At 59.9% G+C, this 27122-nt stretch overlaps 2 protein-coding genes across 59 annotated transcripts in view; one reads left to right on the forward strand and one right to left on the reverse strand.

The window, feature by feature from the left end:
• The first annotated feature begins 6074 nt into the window (after nt 1-6074).
• Nucleotides 6075-14204, forward strand: RCOR2 (REST corepressor 2). Of its 9 annotated transcripts, none has more exons than XM_081532816.1 (12): nt 6075-6099; nt 9570-9810; nt 10522-10578; nt 10863-10943; nt 11181-11233; nt 11321-11482; nt 11594-11718; nt 11809-11881; nt 11967-12185; nt 12509-12586; nt 12722-12779; nt 12919-14204. In XM_081532816.1, exons 2-12 carry the CDS (start codon nt 9684-9686, stop codon nt 13578-13580), a joined length of 1695 nt encoding a protein of 564 aa, XP_081388942.1. In that variant the 5' UTR covers nt 6075-6099; nt 9570-9683; the 3' UTR covers nt 13581-14204. The 9 variants fall into 9 exon arrangements, with proteins under 9 accessions (XP_081388942.1, XP_081388934.1, XP_081388938.1 ...); XM_081532808.1 differs by lacking the exon at nt 6075-6099 and adding an exon at nt 7844-7923 and having other exon boundaries at nt 9576-9810; nt 11812-11881; XM_081532812.1 differs by lacking the exon at nt 6075-6099 and having other exon boundaries at nt 8874-9810; nt 11812-11881; nt 12919-13148; nt 13266-14204.
• Nucleotides 14205-14399: 195 nt separating this feature from the next.
• Nucleotides 14400-27122, reverse strand: part of MARK2 (microtubule affinity regulating kinase 2) — a 53835-nt gene continuing 41112 nt past the window's right edge. For 8 of the 50 annotated variants that reach the window (XM_081532779.1, XM_081532775.1, XM_081532793.1 and 5 more), the window contains 15 exons: nt 26403-26451; nt 26022-26087; nt 25862-25932; nt 25588-25644; nt 24687-24923; nt 24130-24249; nt 23932-24031; nt 23742-23854; nt 22931-23063; nt 22501-22679; nt 22091-22188; nt 21155-21316; nt 20270-20527; nt 17180-17224; nt 14400-16546 (listed from right to left, as the gene is read on the reverse strand). In XM_081532779.1, the coding sequence (XP_081388905.1) occupies nt 16186-16546; nt 17180-17224; nt 20270-20527; nt 21155-21316; nt 22091-22188; nt 22501-22679; nt 22931-23063; nt 23742-23854; nt 23932-24031; nt 24130-24249; nt 24687-24923; nt 25588-25644; nt 25862-25932; nt 26022-26087; nt 26403-26451 (2049 nt within the window). In that variant the 3' untranslated portion in view covers nt 14400-16185. Of the gene's footprint in view, nt 16547-17179; nt 17225-17827; nt 17916-18310; nt 18497-19197; nt 19225-20269; nt 20528-21154; nt 21317-22090; nt 22189-22500; nt 22683-22930; nt 23064-23741; nt 23855-23931; nt 24032-24129; nt 24250-24686; nt 24924-25587; nt 25645-25861; nt 25933-26021; nt 26088-26402; nt 26452-27122 lie in introns of all 50 variants that reach the window. The other 42 variants (XM_081532761.1, XM_081532759.1, XM_081532765.1 and 39 more) reach the window with 18 other exon arrangements.

The following is a 27122-nucleotide window of genomic DNA, read 5'->3' on the forward strand; positions in this document are numbered from 1 at the left end:
CGACTGAAGCAACTTAGCACTCACGCACGCACTGCTTTGCTCAAAGCACTATCAAGTGACGGGTCCCGCTGGCACAGCCAAATGCATCTTAACTGGAAGGATGTGGACTCAGCGGTATGAAAAACAGGATTCCGGCATCGGTTGGTTTGAAACCAGCCCCAGTTCTGCCACTTTCAAGCTGTGTGATCTTCTGAAGCCTCAGCTCTTTATCTGTAAAATGAAGATAATTAGAATACCTGCCTCATAGGGTTACTGTAAAGGGAAGTGAAACAATTTAGACAAGAATTTTGCACACTGTGGTTGACCTATGAGCATTCCATTTGTTTGTTATTCATCCACTAATTTATTCAACAATAGTTATCAAGAATCTACTATGTACTTGTATTCTAGGGTCTGGGGAATATAGCTGTGAAAATAGAAATAATAGGCACTTACAAAAGTTGGCGCTTTCTGTTGTTATTTTAAATCTTTGCCTACATGGGGCTCCTAATAGGTTGGTAAAATCAGGGGAGATTTGGCAGAAGTGGTTTCCTGGGACCTGGCAGTGTAGGCACCTGTGGAGTGAAAGGGGCACAGGTGAGTAAGACAGATGCCCTGCCCTCTCAGGACTCACAGCCTCAAGGAGGGGACGGACAGGTAAACAGGTATGTGATTACATTAGAGTGTGATCAGTGCTGAGTTGAGGAGGGGCAGATGTCCTAGACCGGGTGAAATTGAGCTTCGTTTTACAAGGCAAATGAGAATGAGTCAACAAGGAAAGAAGCAGCGAGCCTGGTGTCAGGACTCGAATCTACAGACTCCAAGGGAACTGCAGGTGGCTGGGCATGGCTGGCGTGTAGGTTCAAGCGGGGTGATCTTGAGAGATGTGTTATTTCAGAAGCTGTGGTTGCAAGTGATGGAAAACTGAAATCAACCAGACTCAGACAATCAAGGGAAGGTATTGGCTCATGTGACTAAAAAGTTCAGTGGTTCCGGGGCTTCGGGTGAAGTTGAAGTCACTGAGAAACCAGTTTTTCCCCATCTCTTCCTGGTGCCCTCTTGACTCAGCTTCCTGGCCTTCGTCCATTTTTGTAACACGCTGTTTGGGCCAGCTTAGGTGTCTAGTCCACTTCTGAACCAGTCGTGATACCCAGGGGTGACACTGGGGTGGGATCAACTCCACAGCACCACATGGATCCCCAAAGGAGAAAGGGAAAGGGGGAGGGGATGTCAGCAGGCCCGGTTTTGAAGGAGATTATCAAAAGGTACTGAAAAGCAGAGGGCTGACTTGATTAGATTGGACTTGAGAAAGATTCCCCTGGCTGCTGAAGAAAGAATAGTTTAGAGGGGGCCAAAAGAGGAGGCAGGGAGGCCTGCTGGGAGGCTGTTTCATTCATGGAGTGAGAGGCAGTGGCCGTGGGGGAAGAGACTGACGAAAATAGGAGACTGTTGGACTTGGAAGTGAAACAGAAGAAGGAGTCCAGGGCATCTTCCAAGTTTCTACTTTGGGGACTGGTGGGGAGAGGGGGCAGGCAGTGCAAACAGGTAGTCAGGAGGCGAACATCTGAGACTTCCCTGGTGGTCCAGTGACTAACATTCCTTCCTCTGAATGCAAGGGGCCCAGCTTCGATCCCAGGTCAGGAACTAGATCCCCCAGGCTGCAGTGAAGATGGAAGATCTTGCGTCTGCAATTAAAGACCTGGCACAGCCAAATAAGTAAATAAAGAAAACTAAGTATCTATATCTATATCTATCTATCTTACTGCTGGAGAAGACTGTTGAGAGTCCGTTGGACAGCAAGAAGAACAAACCAATCAATCCTAAAGGAAATCAATCCTGAATATGCACTGGAAGGACTGATGCTGAAGCAAATCTCAATACTTTGGCTGATGAGAAGAGCCAATTCATTGGAAAAGACCATGATGCTGGGAAAGATTGAAGACAGGAGGAGAAGGGGATGACAGAGGATGAGATGGTTGGATGGCATCACCAACTCAATGGATATGAGTTTGAGCAAGCTCCGGGAGATAGTGAAGGACACAGAAGGCCTGCATGCAGCAGTCCATGGGGGTCACAAATAGTCTGACATGACTTTGAGTGTCTGACAAACAACGAATCTATCTATTTTAAAGGTGGAAATCAGAACATGATATGGGAGAATGGCATGCTGCTGCTGCTGCTGCTAAGTCGCTTCAGTCGTGTCCGACTCTGTGCGACCCCATAGACGGCAGCCCACCAGGCTCTGCCGTCCCTGGGATTCTCCAGGCAAGAATACTGGAGTGGGTTGCCATTTCCTTCTCCAGTGCATGAAAGGGAAAAGTGAAAGTGAAGTCACTCAGTCGTGTCCGACTCTTAGCGACCCCATGGACTGTAGCCTACCAGGCTCCTCCATCCATGGGATTTTCCAGGCAAGAGTACTGGAGTGGGGTGCCATTGCCTTCTCCGGAGAATGGCATGGAAGCATGTAAATTAACATATGTGAAACGAATCGCCAGTCCAGGTTCAATGCATGATACAGGGTGCTCGGGGCTGGTGCACCGGGATGACCCGGAGGGATGGGATGGGATGGGGAGGGAGGTGGAAGGGGGGGTTCTGGAAGGGGAAAACATGTACACCCATGGTGGATTCATGTCAATGTATGGCAAAACAAATACAATATTGTAAAGTTAAAAAATAGAAAATAAACTAATTAAAAAATTAAAAATAAAAAAAAAGAATATAAAGGTGGAAATCCATTTTGGGCAGGTTGAACTTGTGGCGTCTAAGAGAAAACTGAGCCCCGAAGTCCAGAAGGCAGCTGGTAGGGTATGGGGTCCAGAGCCAGGGGCAGAGGCTAAGGCTAGAGATGGAGGTTGCAGTGTCCACAGCCCAGGGGGTTAAGGGTGTGGCCTGGGACCAAATTCTCACCGACAAGGGTTTGGTGGCAGAGAGGATGGGAGTCAGCTGGGAGCTCGTGTCCAGGAGCAGGGGTGACCCTCTCTGTCTGTCTGGCCCAGAGGTGGACTGAGTCCAGGCCCATCAAAGGTCCTTTGGGTTTAGAGGTGACAGCCACTCGTGACCTTGGCAGGAGCGGTCTCCGTGGAGTGGTTGAGGGGGCAGAACCCTGCAGCAGGCTGCGGATTGAGTGGGAGGTGAGGACAAGGATGGAGCGTGCAAACAGCCCTTTTAAGGAAGCCCAGCTTTTAAAAGAGAGAAAAGGCAGCAGTAGCTTTAGCTGAAAGTGAAAGTGAAAGTCGCTCAGTGGTGCCCGACTCTTTGCGACCCTATGGACTATACAGTCCAAGTAATTCTCCAGGCCAGAATACTGGAGTGGTAGCCTTGCCCTTCTCCAGGGGACCTTCCCAACCCAGAGATTGAACCCAGGTCTCCCGCATTGTAGGTGGATTCTTTATCAGCTGAGCCACAAGGGAAGCCCAGCTGAAAGGAGTAGCTAAAGGTGAACTTGGGACGAAGGGGTGATTGTGTGTTAGTGTGTTGGTGTACATGGGGGATGGGAGTGTCTTGGGATGGAGGGCCTTAGCCAGATCAATGTGCTGAAGGGGAAACAACCGTGAAGGAGGAGAGGTAAATGAGGACCAAACCAAGGCACTAGGTCCTGAGTACTCACAGGAGAGAGAGAGAGTGTGTGTTTGTGTGTGTGTGTGTGTGTGTGTGTGTGTGTCTGGGAGATGCAGAGCCTGGGAGGGAGGCTGGCTTTGAAGGGGGGAGGCACACGGGGAACTGGAGGTCAGAGGGAAGGAGTGAAATCTTGGGGTACAAGGGCAGGCCTTGGAGTGGGTTTCTCCCAGAGGCCTCGATTCCCTCTGGAAGCTAGAGGCCAGGTCACGGGCTAACAGCCATGCAGTGGCTGGGGTGGTGGAAGGGGAGCATGAACAGGGGAGCTTGGGGGGAGGGCAGGAGGGGTGCTCACAGCTAAGCCAGGAGCCCTGGATGGGCCATGTCAGAGCAGAGCCAGCCACCAGGAGCCAGCAGTTTCGAGGGACCAGCCGGGCAGGGGGCGTGCAAGTGAGTGGGCCAGGGTCTGCAGGGGGGATGGGGTATTCTGGGGTAGGGCTCGATCTGCTCAGCTGGATCAGATACAGGCTGGAATGTCCTTGAGTACTCGGTTGGGAGAGAAGTTTCCACTTTGTCCAGAAGGCAATAGGGAACCATGGAAAGTTATTGAGCAAGAGTGGGGCCTGATCAAAGCGGTATCTGAGGATCTTTCTCCAGCTATATTTCCATGGAGAGATCACACCGAAGGCAGGAATCTGGAACAGAAGAGCAGTCAGAGGGAGGCTGTCAAGGGTCAAAGGTCACAAAGAAAGACCTTTTAGTTCAGAGGCCTAGGAACGCCACATAGCAATGGCCTTCAGCTGGTCCAGAGAGCACGGGCTGCCTCACAGAGCCGTGAGGGGGTTCTCAAGCTCTGCTGGGGGCTGTTCAAGAGGGGACCCTTGCTTGAGAAGGAAGCCAGCTTTGATGGAGACTTGAATGACATGCCATCTGAGATGATGCTTGGACCTTTCCAACAATCAGATGAGGTCACAGTTACTGTTCCCTCTGAGAGATGGAGGACCTGAGGCTCAGAGAGGGCAAGTAACTCACCCCAGGCCACACAGCAAGCAAGAAGCAGAGGCAGGACTCACCCCGGGTCTGAGCTCCCTGGCTGGCAGGGAGCTCCTGCACTTTCCCTGCGATTCCCCCTCTCCTCTGCCATTTCTCCAGGGGTTTCGGCTCCACGCCACTTTGTTCTGGGAGGTTCTGGGGGGCTACGGGCCAAGGGGAGGTACTGGGGACTGGATAGAAAGCTCAGTCGGCCCTGGAGGATCTTAACCCCACACACTTGTCTCCCGGAGAGTGGGCTTCTCAGGGTGCCCGTGTTCAGACTCCCTGGGAAGACATTTGTGGCCTGGCTGAGGTGGGCCCCCTTGGTCCACGTTGTCACCGCCAGAGGGCGCCAGCTGTGGCCCAGGTGAGGGCGAGGGGAGGAGGTTCCTTTCCTGGCTTCCAGAGGAACAGAGTTGGCTCCCAGGTCTGGAAGCTGCCCCCTTGTGGGTCCAGGGAGACCCCGTCGCCTTCTCTTGTCTCTCCGCTAAGGTCTCTCTGAACTTCCACCCTCATTTCTGCTCTGCTCGGGGGAGTCAGAGTTCCTTGGTGTGGGTGTCAGGAAGCCTGGGGTCTCTCCTTGCTGACCTCGGGCCTGCTCCTGCTTCGGTGAGCGCCGCTCACAGATGCGCAGGCCTGGCCTCCTTTCCCTGCCCTCCTCACGCGGCCACAGTGCCGAGGCAGTGCCAAGCACCGGATTGTCACCTCTGTCACCTCGCAGTCTCTTCACCCCCGGTGGGAGTGTGGGCCCGGTGAGGGGGGAGGCCTGGGAGGGAGGGAGGAACCAAGGTCCTGTCTGGGAAGGTTGAGGGGATGTGGGCCATGGAGGGAGCCCCCGCCCCCGCTCTCCCCACGCTCCTTCAGCGCTATAGCCCACCTTCTCCATTTCCCCAGCTTCATCTCCCCCGGCCTCCTGTCCAACTCCCCCAGCTGCTCAGCCAGGTTTTTCCTGAGATCTTGCCACCCTCCCTCCCCCACCCAAGGGCCCGCCTGCCTGCCACCCTCCCCAAGCTGAGCCCCTTGGCTGTGGCCACCGAGGGCCTGGCCAGGGTCCCAGGCACCACGCCGCAGCGGCCAGGCTGGCCTGGCCAGAGCTCAGGACAGTCCCAGTCTGTCTGGCAGGGCTACGGGTTCGGGATTGGCTGGAGCCGCCCCCGCCTTTGGGAGGAGGGAGAGGGGAGGTGGATGCCTTGTTCAAGGTCACCCTCCTTTTCTCTCTCAGCATCCCTCTTCGACCTTTGTCCCCTCTGCCTCACCTCGAGGAGGAGGGAGGGGGTGAGATGCCTCACACGCAGAGGACAGAGGAACAGTGAAGAGGAAGGATTTGGGGGCTTCTGGCATTTATTTATTCAGCAAATATTGAGTGCCTACTATATACCAGGCGCTGAGAACACAGCAGTGAACACAGAGGACCTAATCCCCCGCCTGTGGCTCAGCAGGGAGACAGTGGAGAAATAAACAATCACACAAATATTGTAAACTTGTATCCCTAGCAGTGCGGCAAAGGCTCTGGCTTCCCTGGAGATCTCAGGGGTAAGGAGCCTTATCTGGCCTGGGTGGGCGGTGGGAGCCTGCCTTCGGACACAGCCTGTGGCTTTAGTTTTGTGGAGGCCCCTGTGGGGGCTGTGCCAAGCCTCAGTTTCCTCAACTGGAAAACGCAGGAAATAAATGTGCCCGGATCAGATCACTGGGCTTCTGCCCAGCGGCCTGCAGGCCTCAAAAAGCAAGCACCAGCATCCTCCCTGAGGAAGGGCAAAGGGAGGGCACTCCAGGAGACCGGCGGCCCAGCCCTCACAAAGCTCTGAGGTGGCCTCAGGGAGCCGAGGGACCCCCGTGCTGAGCTCCCCTGGCCCCTCCGCCTAAGGCAGGAGAGGAGGGGCTGGTCCCTGGCTGCCTCCTTGCTCCCCCTCCCACACCCTTGTGTTCCAGGCCACGTGGCACCTCGGTGCTCTGGGAGAGGAGGATTTCTCACCTGGGGCTGGGGGAGCCAGGGAAAAGTGGGCGGCATGTGGGGCACCGCTGAGACCAGGTTTGGTTGGAGTGCCCGCTCTATCGCACCCTACAGCCCCAGGGCAGGGAGGGGGTGCTGTCTCTTTAAGAGCCTTCTGGCTGCTGGGAGCAGATGGCCAGGCCGGCCGGGGCCCCTTGTCCTTTGTGTGGCTTTGCACAAAAGAGGGGGCCAGCTGGGTAGGGGGGGCGGCTGCAGCAGGTGGGAGGGTGGGGCCTTGCCCCTCCCCCTCCTAACCCTGCAAGGATGCCCCTTGGGGAGGTTTGCTCACTAGGAATGTACCTCCTCTCTGGACATCGTGGCCCCCACAGTCATCCCCAAATTCCTAGGATACCCTTCCCATGTGGCGTCCCACCTCCTAGGCAGAAGCCTCATCACACCAGGGTCTGCGGACTCCCCCCCTCCTCTGCAACTCCAAGGCATAAACCTTCTCTCCCTGCCCCCACCTCCAGAGTAGAATCTTCTCTGGCCCTGAGCTCCAGGCTCCAGGGAGAAGTGAGAACACAGCTACCTCCTTATGGGGGGCAGAGTGCAAAGGCTGGAGGGATGCTGGTGGCTGGGGGTACCTGGGGCAGCCTGGGAGGAGGGAGGCCAGAATAAGAACGATGCTGAGGTCTGGGGGTGAGGTGAGATGCTGGGCCCTGGACCCTGAGTACGAGCATGGAAAAGAGGCAAGGGGGAATTGGGGGACCCAGCCGAGGCCCTGCCTAATGGGGGGCTGCTGTGGGCAAAATGGAAGACTCCATCATAGGAGAGAGCTGTGAGCAGCCCTGGCTGCCTGCCAGGCGGGAGGGGACAGAGACAGAGGCTCCCTAAAGATTGGAGGTGCTGGGGGTGGGGTGGCACCCTGCCACTCAGGAGTGCTTAGGCTGAGGAGGCTCTTTTCATTTGTAGCCGACTTCACAGCTCAGACCTGCCCTTGGCCTATTCGTTCTCCTCTATCCAGACCTCCCCACCCTGGGGCTTGGTGCCCAACCCATGATTTAAGAGGAGGAAAAAGGTCCCAGCGCTCTGGTCGGAGGTGTGGCGGGCAACGTGGCCGCCGGCTGGGTGGCCCCAGTTGTGGCCCGACAGCACCGCAGCCGGGTGGGGTCGGGCCTCACTCTGCCCGGCCGCCCTCAGGAGCCCCAGGGACCTGGAGGCCCGGGCCGGGTCGTGGCCCGACCGCAGGACCCGGGCCGGCTGGCCGCAGGCAGCGTGTGGGGGCGGGGACCCCTGGCTGGGCCCGGGGTTGCTTCTAAATTTAGGAATCTGATTACAGAGTGGCCGAGGAAGGGAAGGGAAGGGAGAGGAGGGTGCGAGCGCCGGCTCGGCTCAGCCTGGGCACAGCGGGGTGTGCCCGGGCGGAGGTGCGTCTGGGAGTCCGGGGTTCGGGTGGGAGGGGCCGCGGGCGGGAGGGGGCCTCGGCCTGTGTGCGCCGCAGCACGTGCCTGGGGCGGCGGGGACGGGCACCGGCGCGGCTCGCAGGCTCCGAGCCGCCGCCGCCGGTGTGTGTGCTGGCTCTTTGTGTGCCTGGCAGGGTGGCTGGGTCTGGCTTTGAAAGTCTCTGCCCACCCCCTCCCCCCTCTCCGTCTGTGCCGCGCTACCCGCTTCCCGGTCTGTCACTCTGCCCGTGCTCGTCCTGGGGGAGGGGGCTCTCCTCCCAGCTGGGGTGACAGTGAACTCGGGGCGGGCGTGGGGGGGGGGAGGACAGACCCCCAGCTTCCCCCTCACTCTGCAGTCCAGGTCTTCCCCTGTACTTCCCACGCCCCATCCCGCAACCCCATGGGCCACTGTTTTGGGGTGCGCACTGCAGCCGTTAAAGGGAATTGAGGTGACCCCTAGGGACCCACAGATGCACACCAGAAGCCACGCTCCTTGGACCGGTAGCTCTTGGAGGAATTCAATCTTCGCCTGTCCGGCCTCCCATCCGCTCTGGCCCCCAAGGGCGCATGAAGTGTGTGTGTGTGTGGGGGGGTCCCCCCCTGCGGAAGGGGGGGCGGGGAGTTCCTTGGCAGGAAGGGAAATGGAAGGAAAAGCTGGGCTCCACCCGGGCGGGCAGGCGGCCTCAGGGCCCCCGGGGCAGGCGGCGGTAACCTGAGCCCGCTGCTGTGTGGGGCTGGTGTGCGCGTGGGTGGGGCTGACCCCTGGCTACTCCTGGGGGTGGGGTGGGGTGGCAGAGGGTCTCCCCCAGGGGGGCAAGTCTGCCAGCCCCGGGGGCCGGCAGAGGGAAGCGCGCGCCACCCGGGTCCTGACCCCACCCCCCGGAGGTCTAGCCCCGGCCCCCAGGCCCCGCCCCCCGGGCCCTGCCTCCCACCCCAGGGCCAGATGTTCAGCTGGCGGAGGCATCGGCTGGGGGAGGGGTGCTGAGGCCGCAGCCGGCACTACTTCCCTGCCAGCAGCTTCATTGTGTGCGCGAGGAGCGAGCGGCGGCGGAGAGCGGGCGGGCGGGCGAGCGAGCAGCCCGTGCGCGCCGGGGAGAGCGAGCGAGCGAGCGCGCCGGCGAGGGTGCGAGGCGGCGCCCGCGGCTGCGCTCCCCCGCCTCCCGGCAACTCTGCCCCAGCGCCGCGCGCCGTGCGCGCCGTCCCGCCGCCGCCGCCGCCGCCGGCTGCCGTCGCAGGCGGGGGGTCTGGTCCGGACGGGGGTCCCCGCACGGGGACTGGGGCGTCCTGGTGCAGCCGAGAGACGCGGAGCTCGCGCGGAGGGGCGGGGGCGGGCGGCAGTTGCGCCGCAGCGCCCGCTCGCTGAACTGCGTGGGCAGGCGGGCAATTGGGGCTCCAGGGCGCCCCGAGGGCAGGTTGCCCCGACTTCTCTGGGGAGACCCCAATTCCGTGGGGGCGTACCGAGCGAGCGCGCCGCAGCCGCACCGGACCTTGCGGCTCTTCCCCCGCGTACCCCACTTCTACACAAACTTTTCTGACGCCCTCACCTCTGGGGGTCGCGGAGAGCGCCGGGCTGCCCGCTGGGCTTCTGCCCCGCCGGACCCTAGCCACGCTTGACCTCCTGCCTCTCGTAGCCTCAGTGGCGACCCCTCCAGGCCGGGCTGGGCACGGCACTCCGGGCGAGCGCGGCAACCACCGCGGCTCTGCGAAGGCTCCCGCGCCCCCCCCGGGGCGGCTGGGCGGGGGTAATGCCCTCGGTGATGGAGAAACCGAGCGCGGGCTCCGGGATCCTATCCCGCAGCCGGGCCAAGACGGCGCCCAACGGCGGACAGCCGCACTCGGAGGATGACAGCAGCGAGGAGGAGCACTCGCACGGTGAGCCCGGCAGCCTGGGGTTAAAGGCGCACCGGCCTGGGGCGGGGGGCGCGGGGGAGAGTTGCCGACCCTAGGGGTACTATTAGGCATGGTTTCTGCCCTCCCTGAATCGGAGCCTCTGCTTTGCTCCCTCCAAGCCGGCACAGGGAATCTGGAGGCTGGGCCCCTAGCTGCCGGGGAGGCGGTCCTGCCTGCCCCCTCCCTGCCCTCAGTCTCCGAGGTACTCAGGCGTCCCTCCCTTTCGCAGCTCCTCATACCTTACCACCTTGCAGGGGACTGAGGTCTGGCCGGGGCAGGAGCTGGAAAGACACCTCCACACCAAGCCGTGAGGCTCATGTGGTGGGGAGGAGCCTTGGATTCCCTGCAGGGCTGTGGTCCAGGTCTAGGGGCAGCCCTCCAACCCCCCCAACCCCCCTGCCCCCCCCCAAGTCAGAACAAAGGGCTCTGCTGGGCCTGGGCTTTAAAACTGGCCCCTAACCTCCCCTATCCACCCCCCTAGGGCTATAGTTAGGCAAGGTCTCTCCCTTTTCCAGTTCCTTCTGTGACTGAGGGTAACTGAGGAGATGATCAGGGAAAAGTGAGCCTCCTGGAAGGTGGGGGCCCTGGGTGGTCAGGAAGGAGAACTCCAGGCCAGCCACCTCCCCCGCCACATCCTCCCATCCTCCCGCCCTCCCTCCCTGGAGTCCTGACTGCCTCCCCCTGGCTCCACAGACAGCATGATCCGCGTTGGAACCAATTACCAGGCCGTAATTCCGGAGTGCAAGCCTGGTGAGTGGCAGGACAGGCTGTGAAGGGAGGGGACTTGAGGGCCCACGGCTTGGCCCTGGGCCCCACCTGGGGGAGCCCTTGACTGGCACCCACTGGTGGGACAGGCAGGGGTGGGTGGCTAGCCCTGTGGCATGGTTCGTTTTCCTGCTCTGCCTTCCTGTCTGGTTCTCTGCCCCTCCTTCTCCTCTGGGCCTCACCTCACAGGCCTCACTCCGCTGCCCTCTGGCCATGGGTCCAGGCCAGCGCCACCCGGGTGATAGTGTTCTCTGTCCTCTGCCTTTCAGAGAGTCCCGCACGCTACAGTAACAAGGAGCTGAAGGGGATGTTGGTGTGGTCCCCCAACCACTGTGTGTCAGATGCCAAGCGTGAGTGGGGTGGGACCCTGGGTTCATGCATACTCTTGGGAGCTGGGGGCCTGGTTCTCCTATCAGTTGCTGGCCGGCTCTTCTCAGAAGTGGGCTAGAGGCTGAGATGTGGGTTCAACCCCTGCCCTGGGGCTCAGGGTCAGGGGCCTAGCCTCTGGGGGCATACCCCTGTCTGGACAGGCCTGGGTTAGGAGTTGTAACCCCTCCTCCAAGACCTGGCTCCTCCCACCCCTGCAGTTGACAAGTACATTGCGATGGCCAAGGAGAAACACGGTTACAACATCGAGCAGGTGAGCCTCGGCCCCGCAGGGATTCCGGGAGGAGACAGTATGGTGCTAGGGGCAGCTGAGCCTGAGTCGTCCTCTCTCCTGGGCCAGGCGCTGGGCATGCTCCTGTGGCATAAACACGATGTAGAGAAGTCGCTGGCTGACCTGGCCAACTTCACCCCATTCCCGGATGAGTGGACGGTAGAGGACAAGGTGCTGTTTGAACAGGCCTTTGGCTTCCATGGCAAATGCTTCCAGCGGATACAGCAGATGGTAAAGCCCTCTACCCCGTCGACGCTCCTTGGCCCCTTTCTGATAAGCCTTCCCGGGGCCTGGAGTCTTAGGTGGGCTCCAGCTTCTGGCGTTGCCCCCCCCCACCCCCAGCTGCCTGACAAGCTGATTCCCAGCCTGGTGAAGTATTACTACTCTTGGAAGAAGACCCGCAGCCGGACCAGTGTGATGGACAGACAGGCTCGGCGGCTAGGGGGCCGAAAGGACAAGGAAGACAGGTGGGGGCCTGGGGAAACTGTGGGTGGGGGTAAACGGTGCTCCTGCAGGCCCTAGTCCCTGCCTCACCCACTCCTTGGCCCCCGTGTAAGCAGTGATGAGCTTGAAGAGGGACGAGGAGCCGTGAGTGAGGGGGAGCCAGACGCTGCAGACCCCAAGAGAGAGGTGAGGGGGCAGAACTCTGTTGACCCGCCCACTGGCCCGCCCTTTCTTTGGGGTCTGCACCACCCACCGCCTCTCCTTTCCCTAGCAGCCGCTGCCCTCTCGGCCCCTGAATGCCCGCCCGGGCCCAGGAAAGAAGGAGGCCCAGGGCTCCCAGTACCGCCACCATCCACTGAGAACTCGGAGGCGCCCGCCCAAAGGCATGTACCTTAGCCCCGAGGGCCTCACTGCCGTGTCAGGAAGCCCGGACCTTGCCAACCTCACGCTTCGAGGCCTTGACTCCCAGCTCATCTCCCTCAAGCGCCAGGTAGGGGGCCCAGGGAAAGGAGGAGCCGTGAGGGGACAGTCGGCAGCTGGGAACTCTTGACTGGGGGCAGCTGAGGTGTAAGGGAGGTTGTGTGGTGGCCAAGCCTGCATCTTCCCCATCCTCTGGGCTTCTGGGTAACCTGATGTTCTTTTCTGGGCATTAAAAAAAAAATAAGAACACTGGTCTTTGAAAAAGGGCCAACCCCAGCGTCTCCCCTACTGAATGGTTGTGAGGGAGGGATAAGGTAGGTGGCTGGGTGAGGGTTGCTATTGATGGGCTCCTGGCGTGCAGTTTGATGACCCTCCCTTGACTTACCTTCCCAGGTGCAAAGCATGAAGCAGACCAACAGCAGCCTCCGCCAAGCCCTGGAGGGCGGCATTGATCCACTCCGCCCCCCTGAGGTGAGGCTGCTCTTCACATTTAGGGGCAGGAGGGGCTCTGGCTGGCGGCAGAGCAAGAAAAGGGGAGTTTTGTTTGGAGAGCGGCCCTCTTTTCCCCTATTTTTGAGTCTCAAGGACCCATGCCTTGCTCTCCAGGCCAATACCAAGTTCAACTCCCGCTGGACCACGGATGAGCAGCTCTTGGCCGTACAAGGTGGGTGAGGCTCGGGGGAGAACAGAGGGCCCCAGGAGTGTCTCCTTCCCCCCAGGGAGCTGGGGCAGAGGGGAAGGATCAGGGAAGTAACTAGATCTAAGGCGGTATTCACACTCTGCTGCCCTTTTGACCCTTGCAGCCATCCGTAGGTATGGCAAAGACTTTGGGGCTATTGCAGAGGTGATTGGGAACAAGACTCTGACCCAGGTGAAGACCTTCTTTGTGAGCTACCGGCGCCGCTTCAATCTGGAGGAGGTGCTGCAGGAGTGGGAGGCCGAGCAGGATGGGGCCCCTGGAGCCCCGATCCCCATGGAGGAGGCTAGGAGAGGGGCTCCCTTGTCAGCCCCAGCCCTAGAGGAAGATGATGAGGTGAGAAGGGGAGAGAGAAATGCTTCAGAGGAGAGAGGAGAGGAGCCATCTCCGTCCTTAAAGACTGGGCTGAGGGCGCGCTCGAACCTGGTTTCTCACCCTTCTGTCGCCTCTCAGGTCCAGATTACATCCGTCTCCACGTCGGGACCCCGATCGGGGCCCCCTGCGCCACCCCCTCCTCCACCTCCCACCTCGCTGTCCCAGCCGCCCCCACTGCTGAGGCCACCCTTGCCCACGGCCCCCACCCTGCTTCGCCAGCCACCCCCACTCCAGCAGGGCCGTTTCCTTCAGCCCCGTCTGGCCCCCAACCAGCCGCCACCACCTCTCATCCGCCCTGCCCTGGCTGCCTCCCGCCACAGTGCCCGCCCTGGCCCTCAGCCCCCACCCACCCTGATTGGAGCCCCTCTGGAGCCTCCAGCACCCTCGCTCTGAGCCCCAAGGCTCTCCACCAACCAGAGGCTCCAGAACCCCTTGGCTGGGCGTCCTTGGGGACCTCCGGCTTCACCAAGGACAGAAGGGACTAGACCTCGCGCCAGGTCTTTCGAGGACCCAGAGCTGCCGCGACGGGCGCAGCTGGCCCTGTGGGTTCTGCACATTGTTTCTGGTGGCCAAGCCTGTTTCCACCCCCACCCCGGCCAGGGTCTGGGGCCTTGTGAGCTGGCCTGAGGGTACTTTCTTTTCCTGGTTGGGACTGGAATGGCTGCCTCGTAGGCTGCCAGGGCTTGGCCTTTGGTCCTGCCCTTCGTGTGTAGGGGTAGTGACCATAGCGTGGGGGCTGGGGGTGAGGACAGTTTAATGTGTTGACTGTTCTTCCTCTTTCCCTTCTTGTAGCAATAAGTCTGGGTGAGGTGGGGAGGGCACTGGAGGGGGGAGGTGGGCAGAGAGGTCCCTTGGGGCCAGAGAGGTAGCTCTCCTGTCTTCAGGGGCCGGGTGGGGAGTGCTGAGGAGCTCTGAGGGCGCCCCCCTGCCCACGAGCCTAGAGAAAGGAGGGTTGGGAACATATGCAGACATGGGTTTATTTTTCAATGTTTTTTAAAAATAAAACCTTCAAGCTCACTGAATCTTCTTTTGGTTTAAGGGTCCCAGGCTTAGTGTCTTTGTCAGGGCCACTGGTCCACTCAACACTGTCCCTTGCCCAGGCCCCAGACAGAAATCAGTTCTCCCCTGCAAGGCAGGTGGGCTGGGCCATATCTTGCCCATGGGGACTAGGTCCCTGCCCAGTTGGGATAAGAAACAGGAGGAGGCAGCTCAGATTCCAAACATTCTCTTTATTACGTGTTTGATCCAGGGGAGAAACTTAAGTGCAGGAAGGGGGGCTGGGTGGGGAGGGGCCACCTTGCCTGGGAGCCCCCCCCCCCCCGCCACCACCCCCTTTGGGAGCCAAGCCTTGCCCTCCGGGCCCCTGGGAGCACCCGGGCTGTTCCATAGGGCAGGAAGGGGGAGGGAAGGAGGAACGGGAGCCCTTGGTAGGAGCCGGAGCCCACAGTCAGGGCTTGGGGCGGGAGGGCTGAGGTTGGCGAGGCCCCTTCCTGGGACCCAAGGGCTCGACTTGCCATGGAGCCAGGCCTGGAAGTGGGGTGATGAGTAGGGGTGGAGTCATCATAAATCAAAAAAAAAAAATAAAATAATAAAATAAAAAATAAAACCCATCACAAAAAATGTACAACTCAGGTGAGGGTAGAGGCAGCCTCTGTTTAGGACCCCCTCCCCTCAACTTCTCAAGAACAGAAACAGCAGAGAAATAAATTAAGGGATGCAGCGGCTGCCACCAGCCAAGCGCCCATAACCAGCCACTCCCACACTGGCTGCGGAGGTCAGCAAGCTGGGAGGCCCTTGGCCTATCTGTCCCCCAACCCCGTGGAGGGCAGAGGCTCCCGGCCCCGCTGCCCTCCGCAGCTTCGGCCAGGCGGCCCTGGGCAGTGTCTCCTGAGAGGAGGGGCGACAGTGTGAGGAAGAGAAGGCAAGGCCAAGAGATGAGTGGTGAGGGAAGTCACTGCTATGGAACGAGCTGGTGCCCAGATTAATGCCAATGAAGAGGAGCAGTGGGGAGAGGACCGGCAAGGGGGCTGTGCTTTCAGACAAAGGCTCTCCCAGAAAGGAGAATGCCATCGTCTCTATTCCGGAGACTAGCAGCCCAGGCGGCCCCCTGGGGGCAGAGGAGTCCATCTGCCCTGCGGTCCCCTCCCCTCTCCCAGCCCTGGGGTCAGCCCCGCCTTCTACCCAGGAGGGGGGTGGGAGAAGATGGCACAGACTTTTTGAGGAGGGGAACAAATGTCCCCACAGCAGCTTGTGGAAGGAAATGCCCAGCCTCTGGGGAAGGAGGGGCAGAGGATACAGTGTGGAGGGAGGCCGAGCCCCGCGCCTAGCCTGCCAGCCCCAGGCTACCGCCAGCCCCTCGATTCTGGGCTGTGCGGCACCCCCGCCCCAACCCCCAGCCACCCAGGCCTCCAGCCCAGGGGCCTGAGGTCAGGGGAAGGCCACCTCTGGTGGTTTGCTTGGAGGGGAAGGAGAGGAAAGGGGAGAAGCCCAAAGTGGGCCTGGCGGAGGGCCTGACAGGGAACTCCACCACTCTTGCCTGAGAGTGTTTCAGCCCTGAGCCACCCTCCCGGGAAACCCCACAGATCCAGTCTCGACTGTCCCAATGGGGCAGGGAGGAAAGGTGGCCGCTGGGAATTTTTTTTTTCTTTTTTCTTTTTGGTAATAAAAAATTTCTTGGTTTAGGCGAAATACTCTGTGCAACCGCAGTACCGAGGGGGAGCCCTGCCCCCCCACCCCTCCCTCCCCTTCCTTTGCCTCCTGTGGGAGGGGGGGGGAAGGGGGGATATCTGGGCAGGGGTAACCGTGGGGAGGGGGAGAGAACCATCTCCCATCCCCCACAAACATGGAAGAAAAAACTGAGAAGGGTGGGGAGAGGAGAAGTGCCAGCAGGGGAGACACACCGATCCATCTCTGCAGTCTGGCCCGGGGCGGGCGGAGCGCCGGCCCCAGCAGCTAAGTCCAGCTGGCCGCCTCCGCGCCCCCCACTCCTGGTAGCCTATTAAAGCTTAAGCTCGTTGGCTATTTTGGAGGCAATGTTTTTGAAGGCCATGGAGGTGCCCGATATCCGCTTAAACCGAACACCGTTGAGAGACAGCCGCGGCAGTTTGCACACCTCCATCTCCCACTGCACGAAGTTCTCGTGGCCGGGCGTGCCGTGCATGCACAGCAGCATGTACTTCTCGTGCAGCTCGCTCTGGCAGCTGTTGGCGTCCAGCACCTTGCGGATCTCCCGCATCATCTCGTTGGGCTCCATGGAGCTCGTGGTCTTCATGCTCCACGTGAAGCGCAGTGAGCGGGGCTTGGCCTCCCGAAACTCTTCCTTCTCTTTGTCGTTGCCACCGCTGCCCACCACGTGAGGTCTGCGGAGAGGGCAGAGGCGGGCGTCAGGCAGGGGCTGCGGTGTCCCACCCACGGAAGCGCCCCCCTGGCAGATGGACCCTGAGACCAGAGAGGACAGCGGGAGGGTGCCCCGGAGGCAGCAGTGCTGGAAGAGGGAGGTTAGACCTGGCCCGGGGAGCAGAGCGGGGCGAGGAGGGCGGGCAGTCCTGCACCCCCGTCTCTCAGGGCAGAGCAGGGAGGCGAAGCCAGCCCCTGGCCAGGGGTGATGAGGTGACAGCTCCATGCTTTCCTTTGAAGAGGGGAGGGTCAGGGAAGAACGGGGAGCAGTGCACAGTAGCCCCGAGCAGTTCACAGACCAGACAGAGAGAAGTGGCTGCTTCACGAGAGCTGAGCTTGTCCGTGGGTGGGAGTCTGTAGCCCCAACCACCTGGCCTGGGGCTCCTGCTTCCAGAATCTACCGATCTCAGGAGAAGGGCCCACACCTGCTGCAGTGGGGGTGAGGGGTGCTCTGAGGAGAGGGAGGCCCCACGAGGGTGGGGACAGGGCAGAAGCACGGGAGGAAGAGCCGTGCGGCAGAAGGAAGAGAGGAGCAGGAGGCTCGTGGCGAGCCCGGTGGCCCGACAGGGCCGGCGCTGGCTCCAGCCCTCTCTCACCTGAGCGTCTCCACTCGGTCTTTGCTTTCAGGTTCATTCAGGTTCCTCAAAAAACAGAGCGAGGGAGAGTTTAGTGCTGGAACCTCTGAGAGGGCGGGTCCGGGGAGGTGCCACCGGTGGGTGGGCAGGACCCAAGCCCAAAAGGCCACTTGCCATCACTGGCAGGCCGTGAGGCTCGGTGGCCCGCAGCCCCTCACGCTGGCAACTTGACTGTCCCTCTCCAACAGGGAGCCCAGCACAGTGGGGGGGGTGGAGCTGCCCCTCCCCACACGGAGATCCATGCCAGTGAGGAGGAGCCGGGGAGGAGGGTGTGGACGTGCCGGTGCTCATGGAGCACACAGCCCACAGCCAGGGCTCTGGGGAGGGGGTTCCTGCTCTAGGGCCCCAGGGCTGGGTCTCAGAACTGTGCTCCACTTAGAGGGAAGGGGTGAGGGGATAAATAGAGGCCTCTTTTGGGAGGCTCAAAGAGCTAAGACCTGCTGGGAATGTGCCTGGGGCTCAGTGCCTGGGGCTGGATGGTGGGGAGAAGGGCCCTGAGGCCTGCTGGAGACAAGCCTGCCTCCCTCTTTCTTTTATAACTCCCCTGCCTGCCAGGCCATCTGCTGATACAGAAGGGAGACGGAGGGCAGGGCAGGGCAGGGCAGACACCTTGGAAGGGTGGGTGGGGAAGAGGTCTGGCCCCGCTGAGCGGCTTCTTTAGCTCCTGGCCGGAAGATGGGTGCCTGGAGCCGGGGAACTGGGAGTGCAGAGGAGAGCAAGGATGGAGGAGAGAGAGAGCAGCAGCGGCACATGTAAAAGGAACACAAAGAGACGACAGACACACGAACGCAAACCAGCGCGCTGCAAGCAGGCGCCTGCGCTGAGCAGGGGAAGGAGCCGGGCTGCTCTCTCCGGCCCCACCTGGCTCCTAACCTGTGGGTGGAGGAACTCTGCAGGGCAGGCCCCCACTGGGGCCCCATGAGTCAACAGCCAGCCATGCAGTGAAGAGCTGGGTGGGGAGCGGTGGGCGGAAGGGGGAAAGCCTGGAGACCCTGTCTTGGCTGTCTGTCAGCCGGGCACCGGGTGCCTGTCAGATGTCCCCACCCCAGGGCAGGGCCTGGGCTGACGGCCTTGGGGAACCAGGGCTCCCACCTGCTCCTCAGCTTGGTGTGCGGCCCACCCAGGCCTCCAGACAGGACGAAAGCAGGGCTGGGGGCAGCAGAACCAGGAGTCGGCCCAGGAAGGCAGGCGCCTGAGTGCGGGGGGATCTCCCTCTGCTGCCAGGGCTCAGGGGTAGGACGTCCCAGCTCCTGGCTCTTGGGAAGCCACAGGCCGTAACTGGAGAACACAGACCAGAGAGGATGCGGCTCGAGTCGCCCAGAAAAGGCTGGAGGCCCTAGGTCTGCTGGGGTGGGGGAGGCGTGGGCTTGTTCCACGGAGCTGCCAGAAGGGGGTGCTGTGCCCCACTCGAGAGGCAAAGGCTCCTTGGGCCTGAGGCGTCAGGCAGAAGCCTGGACACCCCAGTGTCCCTGCAGGGCCTCTGAAGTCCTGCCATCCCAGAGGACCGGGGCAAGAGGCCACACAGCCCTGTGGTTCAGGGCACCAGGGAAGAGGAGGCCCAGGAGACCCAGAGGGAGACACCATCCCAGACACACTTCTCACCCGGGTAAAGCTTCTTCAGAGCGCATGCACAGACACGGGAAACGGCCGGAGGAGGAGCCCATCACGTTTGTGACCAAAACCCGGGGTAGGGGGCCGGGGGGAGGAGACAATCTTAAAGGGAGAATTCCCTGAGAAGGTCCCCCTTGTTGGGGGACGGGCCCATCGTTTTCAGAGCCATTTGCCCTCAGTGGGCAAACGTGGCCTCGTGGGCCACCCTGTCAGAGGCCGTCGTCTTCCCTTTAAGATGGCAGAGAGAATGTCACACGGACATGGTTAGCAGATGGAGGAGGGCGCAAGAGCCAGAAGAGGTGCGTTAGTGATGGAGGCAGGACACAGGACACAGACACACACACACACACAGTGGGCTCAACGCCTACCTTCTGGCAAACCTGAAAGACAGATTTCTAAAAAAACAAAACAAAAAAAGACAAAATAAAAAAAGAAATAAAAAAAAAACCAACAAGACAGTATGTGGATAAGCAGGTGGGAGTGGGCTTTACAGGTTCAAGGGTCACCCCCACTTTCGGAAGAGCCGCTCAGCGAGACTAGAGTCCCAGACACCCCCATCTGCTCACGCCCCACCCTGCAGCCCCACAGCTGTATCCGAGGTGGAAAGGGGCCCAGCATGGCTACGCTGAGTGGAGCAAAGTACAGGAGGAAGGGCAGGCAAACCCCCTCTCTCCAAGCCTCCTGCTTGCTGTATCCTGAGCTACTCTAAGGTGGCTGAGGAAGCAGGGGGATGGAGACAGGGAGCACCCCACAAGGCCGGACTGCTGGATGCACCTCAAGGATGAACGCTGTTCTATGGGTCATTAGGGGCCAGGAGTGAGAAACCTCATGAAGAGGATCTCCACCCTGGTTCCCACACCGGAAAGCGTCAGAGTGCAGCAGGCTGCATGGGAGCCACCCCGGGCCCCCAGCAGTTACTTAATTCATGGCCTTCATCATGGCACACCGCCCCCACCCCGCCTCCAGCCCAGCAGATGAATATGGCTGCGACAGACAAAACCAACTGGGTGGGGAGCAAGGAGGTTAAACGGGGCGAGACAAGAGACCAGGAGAAACTCTCCTTGCCGGCCCAGCCTGGCTCAGGCCTCATGACTTTGCAGCTGCGTCACCAAATATAAGTTTCCATGGGAACCCAGGAGAGAAGAGGGGGGCTTTTATTTTAGCATCTGAGTTCACACTCTCCTAGAGAGGAGGCGGCATCGGCCATCTGCTTGGGCCAGAGAACAAGGGGTGTGTATGAGGAGCTGGGGAGGCCTGAGAGGGATGGACAGGTCTGAGAGCCTCAGGTGCCAACAAGGCTCCCTTTCTTAGGCTTCCTGAGGCTGCTGCTAACCCCCTAGGGACCTAATCCCAGCTCTAACCCCAGGTGTTCTCATCCCCTCCCCCAGGCAGGTGGAGGGCCTGGCCTCAGCCTCTCTGCTGCCCTAGGCCCCTACTCACCTGCGTACAAACTTGGAGGTGAATTTGCTGAAGATGCTCCCCGAGGCCCCCCGCCGGCCCTGGCTGTTGCCAGAGGGAGAGGCTGGGGTGACACCGTAGGGCAAATTCTGCTGGTCCCGCACCTGCCGGAGCTGTCCAGCGTGGAAGGTGCTTCGACTGGACACACCCCGGGGGAAATTAGTTCGGTCTGGGGCTCCACCACTGCTGCTGATGTTGTGGGCGGAGGGGGAGGCGACAGGGACACGCTGGGGGGCTGTGCTGTGGGAAAAGAGGTGGGGGTGGGGGAAATGCATCAGGGCACAAGAAGGCGGCCCCCGCCAGCGGCTGGAGCGCCCTGGGGTGGGAAAAGGGAAGGGGGAAGCTAGGGCAGAGGGAGGCAGCCATCACAGAGGACACAGAAGGAAGGGATGTGACCACTGAGGACGCCGGTAAGGTGGAGGGGGAAGGAGATGGTTTCGGGGAGGGAGGGAGGCAGGGAAGGATACATGTGTGGAGAGCAGTACAGGCTGGAGAGGAGCAGCTCCCTGGGAGCTAGGCAGACTGGAACCTCCAGGGGACAATGTTGACCAACCCTCAAGGACTGAGTCCCTGTGATGCTGACTGTCCCTGGGTCCTAAGGAAGTCCAGGAAGGCTCAGAACAAAAAGGCTTCCTTCTGGAGCCTCGGGGCGGCTTCGTGCATGTCTGTTCTGAGAGGGAGAACTGGAGGAGAAGAGGGGCGGTAAGCTACTTTTGCTTCCCTCTACTTCCCGGCTGCAGGAGACAGCCGTCTCTTGTGGCTAAGATGACAAGAACAGAGCAGGACCCCCAGGTAGGAAGGAATTGTAGGGGGGCGGAGGGGGCAGGCTGGGGGCGGCAGGCACATCGACTGCCCCAGTGCACTTGCCTGGGCCGCGGGACCTCACAGTTACTGTCCGTGGGGGGCAGCCCAGTGGCCTTGTTGGGGTGCACGGAGGCCGACATGGATTTCTGGTGCTGGCGGGGCCGGGCCGCAGAGACCGCGGCAGAAGCAGAAGCCGTGGAGGCCCGGGACCCTGGCATGGTTAGGCTAGGAGACAAAAGCAGCGGAGAGGCCTGGGTTAGGGGCGGGTGGGGGCAGGAGGCTTGGTTAGGAAGCAAGGCGGGGGCGGGAAGGGCCAGAGGGGAGCCTTGGCAGGATGCAGGTCAGGCCCAGAAGCAGCAATGGGACACAAGTCAGAGCCCAGGGAGGCAAGGCTGGGGAGCGGAGGGCAGGGCAAGGAAGGCGAGTGGGCCAGAGCCTGGGAAAGGAAACCCAGAGTGCAGGAAAGCTGACAGGAGGCCACTGCCCCCGGGCTGCACGGGTCTCCTAGGAATTCTAAGATCAAGGATGTGCTGTCACCAGAAAGAGCAGGGTGCTGCTAAGGGGAGTTTTCATTACGCTCAGAGGACAAGGAGCCAGGAACTCAACACCGACGGTCAAGGTTAGGGGCTTCTGTTCTCACAGGCACAGCTGGAGTCACCCTCAGTGTACACCCTTCAGGTGGGCATCTCTGGGTTCTGCCCTGAGCCGGGGTCCCTGGGCACTGATGCCCAGACAGCACAGTTGCCATGCCCTGGCTGCGGTCAAGAAGCAGGAAGGTGGCTGAGATGGTCATGGAGCCACACTGGGTACCCCGCAAGAAGCGGTCACAGGAGCACAGGGAGGAGGAGATGGGGGGGAGAGCAGGGAGGTGCTGGTATGTGGACGGCTGGACTGGACAGAGCCAGGACGGGACTCCAGGAGCGGGAGGGGAGGGGGCTGCTGATGACGTTGCCGCTGGGGGCGTGGATCTGGGGGTGGCAGGCAGGCCAGGCCGCTTACCTGTCTTTGCCATTCTGGATGGAGGCCTGGCCGAGGCTGGCCCGCTCCAGGAGGGGGGAATTCCTGCTTCGGTTTGTGCTGGTGGAGAGGACGCTGTTCTGTGGGAAAGAAGGGCAAGAGCTGCATCACAGAAAACCAAGTGGTCACAAAACTGGCTCCCTTCTCCCCTTTCTACCATGAGCAGTAGGGGGGGGTGGGGAGAAAGGATGTTGCTTTGACTCTGGGGGGCAGGGTTTTCTACAGTAAGCACAAGTGGGCCAGGAGGGAAGGTCAGGTAGGCAGCCAAAGGAAGCTGGGTCTGGTTAAAGAAGGAGCTGCCTGCAGAGGGCAGGCCCCATAGCAAGAAGGTGGGGTGGGGGCCTTGGAAAGAGGGCACGGCTGGCCAGGAGGAGGGAGGGGGCGTGGCTCACCGTGGAGGGCGTGGGGGTGGTCTTCTTCCTCTCCAGGCCGGGCAGGGGGCTGGCAGGCACTTTGGCTGTGCTGCTGGCCTTCCGTCCTGACTCCCGGTCCTCCTCAGGCCGCTTGTTTTCTGCATTGTTGCTCTGAGTCTTCTTAGAGTAGGAATTGGAAGTGGGGATGGCAGGGCCAGCTGCTGGGCCAGAGGTACGGTGGGAACGGGTAAGGGCGAGGGAGGCACACCGAACACCCACCACGTGCTTCATGCTTCCTACCGTGCTGCCAGCGGAAGGGAACTGCCAGGTGGAGGGAAGTACAGTGATCACCCAAGGACATGCTAATAAGGGCTGAACAGGGACTGAAACTCGGCTGTGCCATCCGAAGCCCCCAGAACCCATCAGGAGAGGGGTGAGCCCCACACCTGCCACTCTCGGAAGTACTCACCCTGGTCGCTGAAGCGCCGCTGCTTGGGGTTGGCGGAGACGCTGCGCTGTACCTTGTGGGAGGGGGAAGGGGCACTGCTATTGGTCAGATCAGCTGAAGGCCGGGGCTTCAAGGTGATGGTGTCGCCCTCCAGCTGCCAGAACACAAGAGGGAGGGATGAAGAGCTCTTTGTGGATGATCCCACCTCCATGCCACATTCCTGCCTGAAACAAATCCACCTGGGCTCCCGTGAGACATACCCACTGCAAGACCAAAGTGCATTTAGATAAACACAGAGAAAAACAAGTAGCAACGCAGACCCTGACAAACAGCCAAAGACACACTGCTGCTGCTGCTGCTACTGCAGCTAAGTCGCTTCAGTCGTGTCTGACTCTGTGCGACCCCATAGATGGCAGCCCACCAGGCTCCGCTGTCCCTGGGATTCTCCAGGCAAGAACACTGGAGTGGGTTGCCATTTCCTTCTCCAGTGCATGAAAGGGGAAAGTGACACTGACCTCCCCACAAAGACCCCTGCCCACAGACGGACGTACACACACACACACACGTGCGTTAAGAATGAGCATTCTGACTCAAAGACATCCTCCAATACCTCCTGAGCAGGCTAAGAATCAAGAAAAGGAGTCTGACACCACCAGGGAAAGCAAAGGCCAGAGGGGCCTTAGCGCCCCCAGAGGTGGGGCTTAAAATCAGTCAGTAGAGAGCAGAGCTACATAGCTACTCGGAGATGCACGTCTGCCCTCAACAGCTGCTAGAAGCAAGGGGTGCTGCTGACAGAGGATGGCACACATGGGAACGGAGCAGGGGCACACACCTCGGAGCTCTTGTAGCCCAGGAGCAGATAGGTGGCCATCACCTCGTTGTACCTCTGGCTCACCAGTGAGTCCTGGATCTCTTCCCGCGTATAACCCATGGACACCATCAACTCTGCACAGGAGGGCACACAATTAAGGCAGGTCCAGAGTCCCAGGCAGGCTCAACCTCACTGCCCAGCACAGCCTCACCTGTCCGCCGGGGGTCCTTGTAGTCTGGGAGTGGCTCCACATAAGGCTTCAATTCATCATCTTCGTGACCCACATTCATCCACCGATCTTTCATGATTTGCTGGGGAGCAAAGGGAAGGAGAAGGGCAGAGAGGGAGAACTCAGCCTGGAGGTTTCCCTGGGACCCAGGACCTGGCCAGACAGTCTCAGGCTGCTCACCTCTAAAGTGCCTCTCTTGCTGGGATTGAGAATGAGAAATTTCTTGAGCAGGTTTTCACAGTCTGTGGACATGTAGAACGGAATACGGTATTTCCCCCTCAGTACCCGCTCCCGCAGCTCCTGTAGGAGAGAAATTTAAATCACCCAAGGCCAAGGGTTTAAGAAACCTAACATCCAGGCTCCTGATAGTTTGACTGTCCAGGCAGATAGAAATGAAATATGGTAGGAGGCAGAGGGCCTGGGACAAGGCCCCTCACTAGAGAGGCAGTGCTGTCAGATACCCCACGCCCTCGGGCTTCAGGAGCCCAAGGCTTGCAATTCTGAGTGCCTTGGAGAGGTGAACAAACATACAATTTATCCCAGCCCTCAAGAGAAGACCTGAGATTATTACGCTGGGTACATAATGCCTTTTAATAGCTGCTACCTTTTGTAAGCCCTTTGAAGCTCTGGCTCAGGAAAAATGTATAAAAGCAGTGAAGGTGAGAGGTCGGGGACAAGACCAGAGGCCAAGAGAAGAAATGAGAATTCAAATGATCTAAGCCTGCACTTTACTCCACCTTGAGGTTCTGTCCATCAAAAGGCAGGGATCCGCTGACCAGTGTGTATAGGATAACTCCCAGGCTCCACACATCCACCTCGGGTCCATCGTACTTTTTGCCCTGGAAGAGCTCTGGGGCAGCATAAGGAGGACTGCCACAGAAGGTATCCAGCTTGTTCCCAAAGGTAAACTCATTGCTGAAGCCAAAGTCTGCAATCTTGATGTTCATATCAGCGTCCAAGAGCAGGTTTTCTGCCTGGGAGGTAAGAAGGAAAATGTCAAGGAACCAAGCGGACCACACCAAGGCGCTGGACAGGACGGAGCTGAGAATAAAGAAGCAGCCATCTTCATTCTCAGTACTGTTCCCACCAACTCCAGGGCAGCCTCCAATCTGTGTGAAGAGGTTGAGCTGGGTTGGAGGAGGGTGGCAAACGCCACTCCTCACCCAGGGAGCTGTGTGAGGGCTGGGATCTGAAGGTTGACGGCTGTGAGCTGTGGAAAGCTTCCCTGTCACGCCTGGGTCACTCGTGGTCACCTGCGAGGACTCGGGGGCCGGGAAGACCCAGAGGCAGTCTCACACACTAACGTCTGGGGGACAGAGATGGGAGCGCTCACATCTGCAAAGCAGCTGTGATGCAGCTGTGGGACAGTCAACTCTGTTTCCTCGGCTGGCTGCCAGGCCTGGCAGCACTGGAAGAGGTGAAATGGCAGAGACTCTCTGCTCGATGGTGGGAATGGGAGCCTAAGTCCAGCCACACAGGCCTGTGTCAGAAGCAGCCCTAGGGGCTTCCTCATCATCTCCAAAAAATCACAGGCTAGAGCTTCCCCAAACATCAGGGTGTCACGGTTCTGTCACTGTTGACAGAGCTGAACGACCCAGCCCTGACTCAAAAGACACGGGCGATGAGAGCATGACTTACCTTTAGGTCTCTATGAACAATAAACTTCTGGTGACAGTACTGCACAGCAGACACTATCTGAAAGGAAGGAAGAGGGGTCAGCCCGGAGGCACCTGAAGGTGGGCCACACGGGCTGGTGGAGCTGCGATCCTGTGACCGACTTCCAATCTGCCACATTGATAAGCAAAGCCCAAAGGACCCTCCAAGGCTGCTGAAAGACAGGCAGCTACTCCTTGTTTGCCAACCCCCCAGAGCAGAGGCTGGGCCCACAGTCCAGGGAGGGAGTCACACCCACCTGGCGGAATTTGGCTCGAGCCTCTTTTTCTTTCATCCTGCCATGAGCCACTAGGTAATCAAACACCTCTCCTGCAAGTGACAGGAGTGGGGTCTACATCAGAGCTGGCTGGGGCTGGGGAAGGCAGGGACACAGGAGCAAGAGGCAATTCCATACCTACCTCCACTGGCGTACTCCATGACCAGGTAGAGAGTTTTCTCAGTCTCGATCACTTCAAATAACTTAACTGCAAGAGAAAAGGCCAAGCTCTGAGTCAGAGCAGCAGCAGGGGGCCACACGTCAAGCCCCGACATGCACAGGGGCATCCTCAGAACAAACACTTCCTCCCCTCCCATTCCTGCTCTCCCGAGGACAAGCTCCCCTCGTGGCAGCCACACCGCTAAGGACAGCCCTGAGCGCCAGGGGCAGAGCCGGACTGAGCTGGGCTTCCCCAGAGGCATCCTTGAAGACTCCCGACGGCACTGCGCCTCGGGGAGGAGGACTACGTGTGGGAACTGGAGTCGCGCGGTGGGGGAGGGGGAGGAACGACAACGGTTCTCACCTATGTTGGGATGGTTCAGAACCTTCATTATTCTTACTTCACGGAACAGCTGGAAAATAAAACAGCAGCAGGGGTCATGCCCGCTCAGCTTGCTCCCCTCAGGTCCCCTCCAAACAGATCCATTGCTAGGATGCTTTTCCCGAAAGAGCAAACAGGCAGGGTGAAGAAACAGTGTGGCAGTCCAGATCTTCCATGCCCGTCCCCAAGGGCTGAGAAGGACCCGAGGGGGAGAGCAAGAAGGGTCAGTGTGAGGTCAGCGGGGCTCTCCTGACCTGTACCCTCAGGGGCAGCATCTGGATGAGCCAGCTGCTCTCTTAGGCACTGTCTACTCAGATCCAGCCCCCCAACAAGCAGACAGTTTTGGCTGGGTGCCTCCGAAGGAGGGGGCGTGAGCCCATGGACATGAATATTTAGAACCTGAGCTGCTCCTACGGTTCAGACGAAGCAGACTCCAGTGTGGTCTGTGTGAAGGGGCAGGGAGCTCTGAAGGGGGACCCCACCGTCCTCCGACGTACAGAAGTCAGAGGGCTCGGCACTCGTGGGTGCGCCTTTCTCTCCTGGGCCTCGGGGTGGTGACAGAAGAAGCCACTCCTATATATAGCTGATGCCAATTTTAATCAAATCCACCTACACACACTCACGCTCTCTTTGTGAAACAAATCAGGGACTCCAAACCATACATTTCTATAGAGAAAAAGGACAGAAATGAACCCCATCCCC

Source organism: Giraffa tippelskirchi, chromosome 10, assembly GCF_054371585.1.
Source record: "Giraffa tippelskirchi isolate mGirTip1 chromosome 10, T2T-mGirTip1v1.2.pri, whole genome shotgun sequence".
In the NCBI taxonomy this organism is placed as follows: domain Eukaryota; kingdom Metazoa; phylum Chordata; class Mammalia; order Artiodactyla; family Giraffidae; genus Giraffa; species Giraffa tippelskirchi.